The 12,606-nt window shown below is 43.2% G+C and overlaps 1 protein-coding gene across 4 annotated transcripts in view; it reads left to right on the top strand.

The window, feature by feature from the left end:
* Positions 1-11,210, top strand: part of zfhx4 (zinc finger homeobox 4) — a 174,794-nt gene extending 163,584 nt beyond the window's left edge. For all 4 annotated transcript variants that reach the window (XM_067578654.1, XM_067578655.1, XM_067578653.1 and 1 more), the window contains exons 9-12: positions 59-259; positions 640-760; positions 940-6,351; positions 6,860-11,210. In XM_067578654.1, coding sequence (XP_067434755.1) covers positions 59-259; positions 640-760; positions 940-6,351; positions 6,860-8,430 — 7,305 coding nt within the window. In that variant the 3' untranslated portion in view covers positions 8,431-11,210. The remainder of the gene's footprint in view (positions 1-58; positions 260-639; positions 761-939; positions 6,352-6,859) is intronic.
* The last annotated feature ends 1,396 nt before the right edge of the window (positions 11,211-12,606 follow it).

Below are 12,606 nucleotides of genomic sequence, written 5' to 3'. Positions count from 1 at the left end.
ATCATTGCATTATTTCTCAAGTCTCAACCAGCTACTTATTATATCATCTTTTTTTTAGGTTCAGCAGTGTCCGTATTGCAACTACAGCAGTAAAGATGCCAACCGTATGCAGCTTCATGTGATGTCCCAGCATTCCATGCAGCCAGTGATCCGCTGCCCACTGTGCCAGGATGTCCTGAGCAACAAGATTCACCTGCAGCTGCATCTCACTCACCTTCACAGTGTGGCTCCCGACTGCGTGGAAAAGCTGATTCTGACTGTATGTAGTAGTAATGATTATGAATAAGATTTGTGTGTGTGTGTGTTTAGACGCCTAGAAAAAAGTGAATGTGCAATGAAAAATGGAAATAATTTGTGAGGACTGTCCAGTCCTCCCTCTGGTCTCCCTGTGTTGTTCAGGGCAAGGGCTTACAGCAAGATTCCCATAAAACATTTCCCACGCATTTACTGTACTCTCTTGAGATACTGCCATAAACTTGATTGTTGTTGTTGCAAAATCACTCTTTAAAATAAGGTTAGTTTTAAAGGCAAGAAGTAAGTTGAAACACTTTCTCAACATTTACAAATATTGGATTTCTACCCTTGCCTTCTCAGATCATATTTTTTTATATGATAATGAAATGTCTTTGGTCTTGATAGGTTGTTGGACCTGACACAGCAACACCAAATAATATAATGCATCCCCAAACTGGACAAGACAAAGGACTATCTTTAATGGATTCCTCTACCTCTCTTACTGATGGGTCAGGAAAGTCTCAAGGTAAGCAGAATATGGTACTTGCTTATTATTTCCTATTATTAATGTTTGTTCTCCAAGGGATTGTAAAGTGTATTCAGAATAAACAAATATATACATGTATAATTCAGAACATAATATCAACCTATGCAAGACTTTTGTTGATGCAACTGATTTTTTCAAATTGTAATGTCCCCTTTTAGGAAACACCTCAAAAGATGAGCTGACAAGTCAAGACAAGAATGAATTGGACATGCAGGGTGAGGAACTCAAGCCCCCAAAGGAGGGCTCAGAAGCCCCAGACTGGAAGAGAGCCAGTGGGTTAGGACATGACAGCAAGTCCCCTGATACCCTACAGGACCATATCAGTGAGCTCCAAAGGCTCCAGCAGCAACAACAGCAGCTCTCAGTATCTGATCGTCATGTCTACAAATATCGTTGCAACCACTGCAGCCTGGCCTTCAAGACAATGCAGAAGCTTCAGATACATTCCCAATACCATGCCATCAGAGCAGCCACTATGTGCAGCCTTTGCCAGCGCAGCTTCAGGACATTCCTGGCCCTCAGGAAGCATTTGGAAAATGGACACCCTGAGCTTAGTGAAGCTGAGGTGCAGCAACTCATAGGAAATCTGCCACTGAATGGAGATATCACTGAGAGTGAGGCCAGAGCCTTGGAGGAAGCACAGGCCTTTGAACATGACTTGGACAAAGATGATGAAATGGACCAGGAAGAGAAGCCCAGTCCCACAGGAAGTGACAGCAGCTCCCTGCTAGATGACATGGGAGCAGAACCAAAACGGACCCTACCATTTAGAAAAGGGCCCAACTTTACAATGGAGAAATTTTTGGACCCTTCTCGGCCTTACAAGTGCACAGTATGTAAGGAGTCCTTCACCCAGAAGAATATCCTACTAGTCCACTATAATTCAGTTTCCCACCTGCATAAGTTGAAGAAGGTCCTTCAAGAGGCATCAAGTCCAGTTCCACAAGAGACAGGCAACAGCATCGACAACAAACCATTCAAATGCAATATTTGCAATGTTGCCTACAGCCAAAGCTCAACACTTGAAATTCATATGAGGTCAGTACTCCACCAGACCAAAGCCAGAACAGCCAAAACCGAAATGAGCAGCAGTAGCAGTATCACTGGCACTAGTGGTCCAGTACCAGCAAAAAGTCCAGCCCCAAGCACACAAGGGAACAACAGCAACTCAGACTCTGCTAGAAGTGGAACACCCTCTGCTAACAAAGAAAATACTATGGAACCCAAAGAAGATAACAACAGCAACAACACAAAACAAACAACAACTACTGACCATGTTTCAGCACAGGCAAGCAGCCACCAGTCAGCACAGTCCTCAGCCCAACTGCAACTGCAGCTTCAACATGAACTCCAGCAACAGGCAGCCTTCTTCCAGCCTCAGTTCCTTAATCCAGCTTTCTTCCCCCATTTTCCAATGACCCCAGAAGCACTGCTGCAATTTCAACAGCCACAGTTCCTCTTCCCCTTCTACATCCCAGGGGCAGAGTTCAACCTTAGCCCAGAGCTTGCTCTACACTCAGCAGCAGCTTTTGGAATGCCTGGTCTTACTGGATCATTCCTAGAGGACCTGAAGCAGCAGATGCAACAGCAGCACCAGCTGCAGCAGGCTCAGGCGCAGCAACAGGCTCAGCAGCAACAGCAGCAGCAAGTCTCTCAGACACAGTCACAGATCCAGCAACAGAAAAACCAGCAACTGCAGAACCACAAAGCCAAAATGGAGTCCAGCACTGTGTCAGTCTCAGAAATTCAGATGTCAAGAGAGGCAGAGGACCACCTTGAAAAACAAGAAAACAGAGCAAAGATGGAAAATGGAGGGGATGCATTAAGTGATGGAGGAAAAGACAACAAAGACAATAAAAAGTCAAAGTTCTCCGAGCCATTGATTCCCCCTCCACGTATTGTGTCAGGAGCAAGGGGCAATGCAGCCAAGGCACTGCTAGAGAACTTTGGATTTGAACTGGTCATCCAGTACAATGAAAACAGGCAGAAAAACCAAAAGAAAAATAAAGATGGAGTTGAACAAGTGGAAATGAATACTGATAAGCTTGAGTGTGGGATGTGCGGAAAGCTCTTCTCCAATATGCTTATTCTCAAAAGCCACCAGGAACATGTGCACAGTCACTTTTTCCCATATGTGGAGCTTGAAAAGTTTGCCCAGCAGTACAGAGAAGCCTATGACAAACTCTATCCAATAAACCCTGCTTCACCTGAGACTCCACCACCACCGCCACCACCACCTCCTCCTCCTCCACCACCTCCTGCTCCCACCCCAGTGACGGCTCCTCAGCCTCCATCTACATCAATGACCAAGCCCCAAACCCCAACACCTTCACCTGTCCCTGTCTCCCATCAGACCCCACACCAACCCTCTCACCAGGCAGCGCCACCTCAGGCAGCGCCACCCCAGCCACCACCCCCTCCTCCACCATCTTCTGCCCCTCCTGCGCCCCCCCAAGTGCAGCTCCCTGTTCCCTTGGATCTGCCCCTTTTCCCACCTCTAATGATGCAGTCTGTCCAGCACCCAGGCCTGCCCCCTCAGCTGGCCCTCCAGCTGCCCACTATGGACTCTCTTTCCACAGACCTTACACAGCTCTGCCAGCAACAATTAGGTCTTGATCCAAACTTCCTCCGCCAGTCCCAGTTTAAGCGACCACGTACCCGTATAACGGATGACCAGCTTAAAATCCTCCGTGCCAACTTTGACATCAACAACTCCCCCAATGAAGAGCAAATTCAGGAGATGTCAGAGAAGTCTGGCTTGCCCCAAAAAGTCATAAAGCACTGGTTCCGTAACACCCTCTTCAAAGAGAGGCAGCGGAGTAAAGACTCTCCCTACAATTTTAATATTCCTCCCATTACTACATTGGAAGATATTAGAATGGAGCCCCAGCTTAGTGCACATGAATACTATAGAACTGACTCAGCCTTGAACAAGAGGTCCTCCAGGACCAGATTCACTGATTACCAGTTGCGGGTGCTTCAAGATTTCTTTGACACTAATGCCTATCCGAAGGATGATGAAATTGAGCAGCTCTCAACTGTGCTCAACCTACCAACCCGGGTCATTGTGGTGTGGTTCCAAAATGCACGCCAGAAAGCTCGCAAGAGCTATGAGAACCAGGCAGATTCTAAAGACAATGAGAAAAAAGAGTTGACCAATGAGAGATACATCAGAACCAGCAACATGCAGTACCAGTGTAAAAAGTGCAACATTGTGTTCCCCCGTATCTTTGACCTTATCACTCACCAGAAAAAGCAGTGTTACAAGGATGAAGATGAGGAAGGTAATGAGGACAACCTCCTTGAGGATTGCATAGATTCTACTGAGCAAGGACCAGCTAAGATGTCCCAACTACCATTAGAGCTAACCAGACAGTCCCACGGAACTGCCACCAGTTCTGGCTCAAGCTCCCCTGTGATGGCCTCCCCTCGTGCCAGCATGGGAAAAAGTTCCCCCAAGCCAGATGTTGCCCCTGAAACTGAACCTAAACAAACTGAGACTGCCCCTTCACCAGTGGTCAAGTCACTACCAGAACCCAGACCATCTAAGGCTTGCACACCTCAGCCACCTCCTCAGAAAGCTCCCCAGCCACAAATGTCAAGACCCCATTCCCAGCCACAGGCAGCTGCAGTGCCCTCAAGTCCACTCTCCCTGGCCCTTTCCTCACTCACAAACAGTCTCCCCCACCAGATGCTTCAGTACCAGTGTGACCAGTGTAAGATTGCATTCCCCACTGTGGAGTTATGGCAGGAGCACCAACACATGCATTTCTTGGCTGCCCAAAACCAATTCCTTCACTCCCAATTCCTTGAAAGACCCATTGATATGCCCTATATGATATTTGACCCCAACAACCCCCTGATGGCTAGCCAGCTGTTATCTGGAGGTCTCTCCCAAATCCCCTCTCAGAGTAGCTCTGGTTTGACCTCTGCTGCAGGGTCTGGGGCAATGAAGAGAAAACTGGATGACAAGGATGAAAGCGCTAACGATAAAGATGGCGGAAACAGCAGTGAAGAGCAACATAGAGATAAACGTTTGAGAACTACCATCACACCAGAACAGCTGGAGATTCTCTATGACAAATACTTACTTGATTCCAACCCAACAAGGAAGATGTTGGACCACATTGCACGAGAGGTTGGCCTGAAAAAGCGAGTTGTGCAAGTTTGGTTCCAAAACACTCGTGCAAGAGAGAGAAAGGGGCAGTTTAGGGCTATAGGGCCTTCCCAGTCCCACAAGAAATGTCCCTTTTGCAGAGCACTGTTCAAGGCAAAGTCTGCTCTAGATAGCCACATACGATCTAGACACTGGCATGAGGCTAAGCAGGCAGGCTTTAGTTTGCCACCAAGCCCAATGATGAATCAAGACAATGAAAGGGGTGAAAGTCCAAAGTATAATTTCTTTGACTACCCGCAGCTGCCTACCAAGACTGAGCCAAATGAGTATGATCTGCCTGCTGCATCCTCAACTCCAGTCAAACCATCTGAGTCGCATATAAAAAACTTCTTAAGCCCTTCATCCTTAAAAGCTGAAAACTGTGATGAAACAGAAGGGCCTAATATAAATTCAGCAGAAGCTTCATCTTATGATCTCAGTAAGATGGACTTTGATGAGACATCATCGATTAATACAGCCATTAGCGATGCTACAACTGGAGATGAGGGTAATAACAATGAGGTTGAGAGCTTCACAGCCAATGGAGGGGACAAGCTGAGTGACAAGAGTGGCCTGATGCCAAATTCTGATGGTGGCAATGACAGGTTCCAATTCAGCATGGTGAGCCCTGCCCTCAGTTTCTCTGGAAAAGACTGTGACTCATACTTAAGTTACAGAGATGATGATGTGGACGATATCAATGACAGGAGTGAATCATCAAGCCTTGCTGATCCAAGTTCCCCTAGTCCCTTTGGGGCAGGTACCCCCTTCAGCAAGTCCGGGAAAGGCAACAATTCTGGGGATAGGCCAGGCCACAAAAGATTCAGGACCCAAATGAGTAACCTGCAACTTAAAGTCCTCAAAGCCTGTTTTAGTGACTACCGCACTCCTACAATGCAAGAGTGTGAGATGCTGGGCAATGAAATTGGACTCCCCAAGCGCGTTGTCCAGGTGTGGTTCCAGAATGCCCGTGCTAAAGAAAAGAAATTCAAGATTAACATTGGAAAGCCATTCATGATAAGTCAAGGCTCACCAGATGGGCCCAGGCCCGAGTGTACTTTGTGTGGTGTAAAGTACACTGCCCGGATGTCCATCCGAGACCACATCTTCTCCAAACAGCACATCACCAAAGTGCAAGAAACCCTGGGAAACCAGGTGGATAGAGAAAAGGACTACCTAGCACCAACCACTGTCCGTCAGCTGATGGCCCAGCAAGAGCTGGACCGCATGAAGAAAGCTGGTGAGGGACTCAGCCTGCCTGGCCAGCAGCAACAGACTGCAGTGGACAACAATAATGCACTTCATGGCCTTAGCCTGCCCTCAGGCTACCCAGGGATATCTGGCCTTCCGCCAGTGCTACTTCCTGGGGTCAATGGGCCATCGTCACTTCCTGTTTTCCCACCCAACACACCTGGTGAGTTAGTATGACGAACAGTGAAAAAATAAGTTAAATAGACTAGAAGCTTTATGAACTGATCTTTATCATGCACTATTTTATTCTACTATACTACTGTTTATTCTCTATCACAGTGGTGTTTGTCAAAAAGTCCTATTTTTAAATACTATTTTAAAATTAAAAATGGTGGGATTTAGTGCATGCATAATGTCATCATCAGAGTTGAACTGCTAACTGATAATTCAGAGATTTTTTACAACAAATGTATCTTTATCATGGCTTTTGTTTGTGTTGTTTTGTTTTTTCCCCTAATTGTAGGTTTGGTATATTTATATTATAATATATTGGCAGATTGAAATTATCATAAAGCGCATGTGACAGTTTTGATCCATAACAAAATCTTAAAAACTCAGCCAGAGACAAATTAAGCATCTTTATCTTGTCATACAAACAAATTTCCATAGTGATTTGGGGTTGAATATTTAAATATTGAATATTTCCATATTTATATACCACTGTATTTCAGCTTTAGCGTCTCCCGGTGCTGGCATGCTTGGGTTCCCTACACCAGCCACCCCCTCTCCTGCCATGTCTCTCAGCACTACCCCAACCAAGACTCTTCTGCAGACTCCTCCTCCTCCTCCTCCTCCTCCACCTCCTCCTCCTCCTCCTGTTCCCTCCACACCTTTGGCAGCAGTAAATCATACAGAGCAGCAAGGTAAAGACTCAGAGAGAGACAGCAGCAAGAAACCAGGAGACAAGCCACCTCAGATGAAGGTGAAAGGCAGAGAGAATGAGAGCGGCTCACGCCCTGAGACCCCCAGCATGGCCAAGAAAAGGGAGAAACCAGCTCCAGGAAAACCAGGAAGTGAGACTCCACTGGATGCCACACAGCTTCAGGCACTTCAGAATGCCCTTGCTGCAAGTGATCCCAGCTCTTTCTTGGGGGGGCAGTTCCTGCCCTACTTTCTTCCTGGATTTCCCAACTGCTTCTCTCCCCAGCTTCCTAGAGGGGTCCAAGCAGGAGGCTACTTCCCACCACTGTGTGGAATGGAGAACCTGTTTCCATATGGCCCAGCAGCAGTCCCACAAGCTGCCATGGCCGCTGGTCTCTCCCCAACAGCTCTCCTGCAGCAGTATCAGCAGTACCAGCAGTCCCTCCAGGATTCACTGCAGAAGCAACAACAGCAGCAGCAGAAACAACTTGAGCAACAGCAGAAACAACTACAGCAGCAGCAACAAAAACCAACCCCTGTGAAGACACCCCAGAGCATACAGAGCACCACCACCAACTCCTTCAAACCAAAAGAAGCTATAGATGCTAAGGATGACACCAACACAGGCTCTTCAACAGAAAGCACAAAAGAAGAACCGAAAACAGATACCAAAAGTACCATGGATTTTCCAGACGCTTTTATTGTACCGTCCGTCAAGCATGAGTTTATATGCAGGAAGTGCCAGATGATTTTTGCTGACGAAGATTCAGTGGTGCATCATCAGAAGTCCTTCTGTTACTTCGGACATCCTTTTACTGACCCGCAAGAGACAGTGCTTCGAAAGGCAGTGAGCAACTACACTTGTGTTGCCTGCAATGTGGTTGTTAACGGGAATGAAGCACTTGGCCAACACCTTCAGTCGAGCTTGCACAAAGAGAAAACAATCAAACAAGCAATGAGAAATGCCAAAGAGCATACTAGATTATTACCTCACTCTGTCTGCTCCCCTACTCCTAACACCACATCTACCTCGCAGTCTGCAGCTTCTTCTAATAACACCTTTCCTCATCTCTCTCGCTTGTCCATGAAGTCCTGGCCAAATGTCCTGTTCCAGGCCACCACAGCCCGGAAAGCTGCTTCCTCCTCCCCGTCTGCCTCTCCTCCTCCCCCCCTCTCCTCACCTTCAACGGTTACCTCAACTTCCTGCAGCACCTCAGGGGTTCCAACCTCACTACCCACCGAGAGTTGTTCAGATGAGTCTGACAATGAGCTAAGCCAGAAGCTGGATGACTTAGATAACGCGTTGGAGGTCAAGGCTAAGCCGGCCTCTGGCCTAGACGCGAGCTTCAGTAGTATCAGAATGGATATGTTCAGTGTGTAGGAGTGACAAAAGGATCCCTTGCTTAAAGAAAAAAATAAGACTTTTTAAACTGCAGTTCCAAAGTTTCTCTTAACCCAAAAAATTACAGTACCAAATGATTGACTCAGGATTGTTTTTCCCATATTGATATGCTGGCAAGATATTGATTGATTTTTGTTATGGACAGAACTGTTGCAGATGCTTGACTGAGCTTATATTGTATACAAAAACATGGAGTAGGAAAAAATCCCACAGGCTCCCTTGGGGGGCTTGTTTCAAGCCAAAAACTCTCACGATAGCAAATTGCACCTCAGCTGGATTGTTTTCCAAATGCTAGCATGTACTGTATGGGATGACGATCCAGAACCCTCAAAGAGAATCTCTCTTAGTTTAGATAGGTGTAATTCAGTAGCTTTAAATTCTCAGGTCAGAACATAACATTTCTCATTTGTTAAAGCAGCAACAAGCCTGGGTACACTTGGCTTATAACCAAAACATGTCAAGCTTTATCGGACGCATTTCCTTGATGTGTATAGAGTACCAAGAGACAATATTACTGTTACAATGGACGATGTGCATATCCTTTTAGTTTTGCCCTACAAAGACAGTATGGTTTTGCCACTGAGGGAATTTAGAATGGTGAAGTAAATGTGTATGATGCCCCTGTGTTTGCCAGTTTGTATCACAACAAGCTGTATCTATTTCCCACCCCCTTTTTTTCTTGTAGTATATACTAATCTGTGCCAACTCTTACCTTCTCACTTTTACCTCTGCTCACACCCTTTTCTGAAGAGGTAATAACTCTAGTTTTGATAGACTCTCGGATTATGTGAATATAACATTTTTCATTTGTGAATTGCTGTACTGTTACGGTACCTGCTTGTGTCTGGACTATAGTGCACTTATTTTGTTTTTATTTGTCTTTTTATCATTTGAGTAGGCCATTTGTTAATTTAATAGAATTTTTCTGTTTGTATGTATGTATGTTTGTGTTTTAATTATTATTTGTGTCTATTGCAGCAGCATATTGGTCCATATTTGTTACAGGATTGATGCCTAACAATCTAGAGACCTATTTAACAATTGGTGCATCCATGAAAGCAGTACTGTATACTTGAAACTGTTAAGGTACAAGTTGGTCACAATGTTAAAAAAGGTATGATCATTTGCTATACGTTTGCAAATATGCTGCTTTAAAAGGGGGACAACAGCATTTGTGTTGTATATTAAAAACATTTTCATGTACTTGTAGGACTTAAAACAGTGTTACACCTATACGCTGCCATTTAGTGCATAGGTTGACGTCCTCCCATCAATTTTCTGGGCACTTCTGATGATCTACAGTTAAAGTCAACATTTTTAATTTTTCCACATTTAGTGATTTCAACATTGCAAAGTATTACCTTACAAAGTTTTGCTGCTACTGTGTAATGTTATTTTGCCTGCCATAAATTCTCTCAACTTTCTACCAGACAAAATACTGATCCATTAATTGCTTTGCTTTTCTCTTTTTATTTTATGTTATTTTGTTATTTTGCTGTGGAACTAAGAATGTGAAAGCTGTCAAAGGGTGTTCAATTTTTTACGAATCACTTTCTAGTTTGGTAATTAAAACCAATGTGATTCATTCCAAAGTAACAGAAGGCTATTTGTATGAAAGAAAAAGGCTTGTGAACAAAGAAAGCAAAGCTGTTGTACATATTCGTAGTTGGCTGTGCATGGTACAAATTTATTAATATGAAGAAATGCAAAAATGTATTGCTTTTGGTATTTCCTATTCTGAGATGAGCAAGTAGCATGTAATGCAACTGTTTGACAGGTTAAATCAAATCATGCTTAGTTATTGTTTCAAACAATGAAATCAAGTAACATTTCCTCTTATGTTTTATTATTGTAAAGGTGTTTTTTTTCTCAAAGTTTTAAAGCAAAATGTCAGTTTTTAATTTTCTGTGTGAGCTTTTTAAATGTCATTATTTGGATTTTTAGTATTTTAACATTTACTTTAATCCTGAAGACACTTTTCGATTGTGTTTCATAAGAGACATCCTGGCCTCCCAAGGTGCAATTCTGCCATTGTACAAACATGAGCGACTGTCCTGATTCCAAAGGCTTTCACAACTCTGGCTTTTTGCCTTTCCCCACTCTGTGGCTCAGCATTATAAGACTGAACTGTCAGCTAGCATCATGTGCTAAGATGTTAGCATCAGACAGGACGCTTTCCACACCAAGGACTGGTAAAAGCTAACAAACCAACAAAAAGGATGGTCCAACAATATAACTGTACATAGATATTGCAACTGCACAGCAGCCAAAAACAAAAAAAAAAGAACTTTTTAAAAAAAAAATGGATGGATTGTGTCATGTTTATGGGGACAGCCTTCAAAAGGTTGAAATTGGAATTGTTCTTCTGGATGTCAAAGGGATTTTCATGGCGCAATCATATCCTACACAATATGTACTCTTCAACATCTGGGTTACATAGGAAATGCACCCTGAGGTTTTAATAAGAAGAAGCCCCTATGGCTAAAACTTTAAATAAACTAAACCAAAAATGTTATTGATGTTTTATATATAGAGAGTAGTCGCATTAGTTTTTGTTACTGTACTGTTTGAGGTCTCAACTGTACCGTATCACGGTAATAACATGGTTTTGAAACCTTTTTTTTATTTTGTCACAGACCTGTTGTCATAGTTGAAATGACGTTTATTGTAGATGGTATTTGAACAACTTCTGGAAATAGTTCATCAAGTATGTTTGTTGCTCATTGTTGTGATACATTAAAAACTGTATCTGCAAACCAGTTTGGTCTCATCAAATATTATTTATCTCATTTTCACTCTTTCATATTCTAATTAGCTAATTATCTCATTATGATGAATTCTCATTAGCTTGTCTTTCACACATCTGATTAGTAGGTTTTTGCATTTAACTCAAACTAATTCACAATATGTAATCACATGTGGTTGTCATGTTATTTTAATGCAGTACTTAAAATCATCATATCTATAAATAGTTTACCTCTTTACATTATGTGTATATATATATATATATATATAGTTTATTATATATTACAGTTATATTGTGATGTGATTGGCAGTTTAGTTTTATTTTGACAGTAATGTAAAAGATTTATTAGTGTCAGTAAAATTACTAATGCAGTACTAGATGTGTGTAGCATTTAAGACAGAATTTGCAATTCAATTGGCAATAGTTTTTGTTTTTGTTTTTCTTAACATAGTTTCCATATTACACATTCAATTAAAGCACATTTTGTCCCGTAACTTTCAGCAATGTCTACGTATGTCAGACTGTTAACAAAGTAAGTATTGTGTCAGCATCCCTCTAATAATTATCATTCCAGTTACTGACAGTAAAATTCTAAATCATACACTGGGTATTTCCCGTCATTATGCTATTTGTGGTAATCTGACTCTAAGCAGATGCAGGGGATTATGTTTTGAAGTGTCTGCTAATCTGGATCTGATCAGGTGCTGCTCTAGACCCCACCCTTTAAAAGGGAAAAGTCTGCAATAATAAATCACATCCATGGATAAACAGACGTACAGCCGCAACAGAGAGCAAAGACCAACTGTTATTGCCTAAAATGGCTAAAGTTGATCCTATCATTACAGGTATGTAAGGCCCATGCTAATATGTTGAACAGAGTTTACAAAAGGCAAAAGCATGTAACATTTTAACCTAGATATTCCAAGATAAATAGACGAGAAATTATGTTTTGTGCTGCCGACTATATGCTTTTAAAATTACATTAAGAAACAAAATGGATGCCAGTGTGAGACAGGAGGGTGACTTTTTAGATCGGAGGTCAACAGATGCTGTCACATTAAAAATTGCACCTCAGGAACACCTCAACACAATACATCACACCCTGCCAGCGAGACGTGTCCGTCACCAGTGTCAGGGTCACGGAGAAAGCCGACATTCACAAGTCGTTAAATTCACCTAATGAAATTTCACAAGGGCAGCAAAAATGAAGGGGAAGATGAGGATCTTTTCACTCAGGCAGAATCGGTTGTGTCCTTTATTGTTTCGCTCAACACACTTCAGTGTGCAGTGAAACAGCCGCGACATGTAAAAGCCTCAAAAACAGCTTTTTTTCTCCCCCCTTCTGACTTCACCCCTCGCCCTTGACGAATGTGCTTGGCTCACAGGGTGCAACCGTTCTGCTGAATGGC

The sequence above is a fragment of the Thunnus thynnus genome, chromosome 21, assembly GCF_963924715.1.
Source record: "Thunnus thynnus chromosome 21, fThuThy2.1, whole genome shotgun sequence".
NCBI lineage: Eukaryota > Metazoa > Chordata > Actinopteri > Scombriformes > Scombridae > Thunnus > Thunnus thynnus.
The sequence above is the reverse complement of the archived record's forward strand: the minus strand, read 5'-3'. Positions and strand labels throughout refer to the sequence as shown.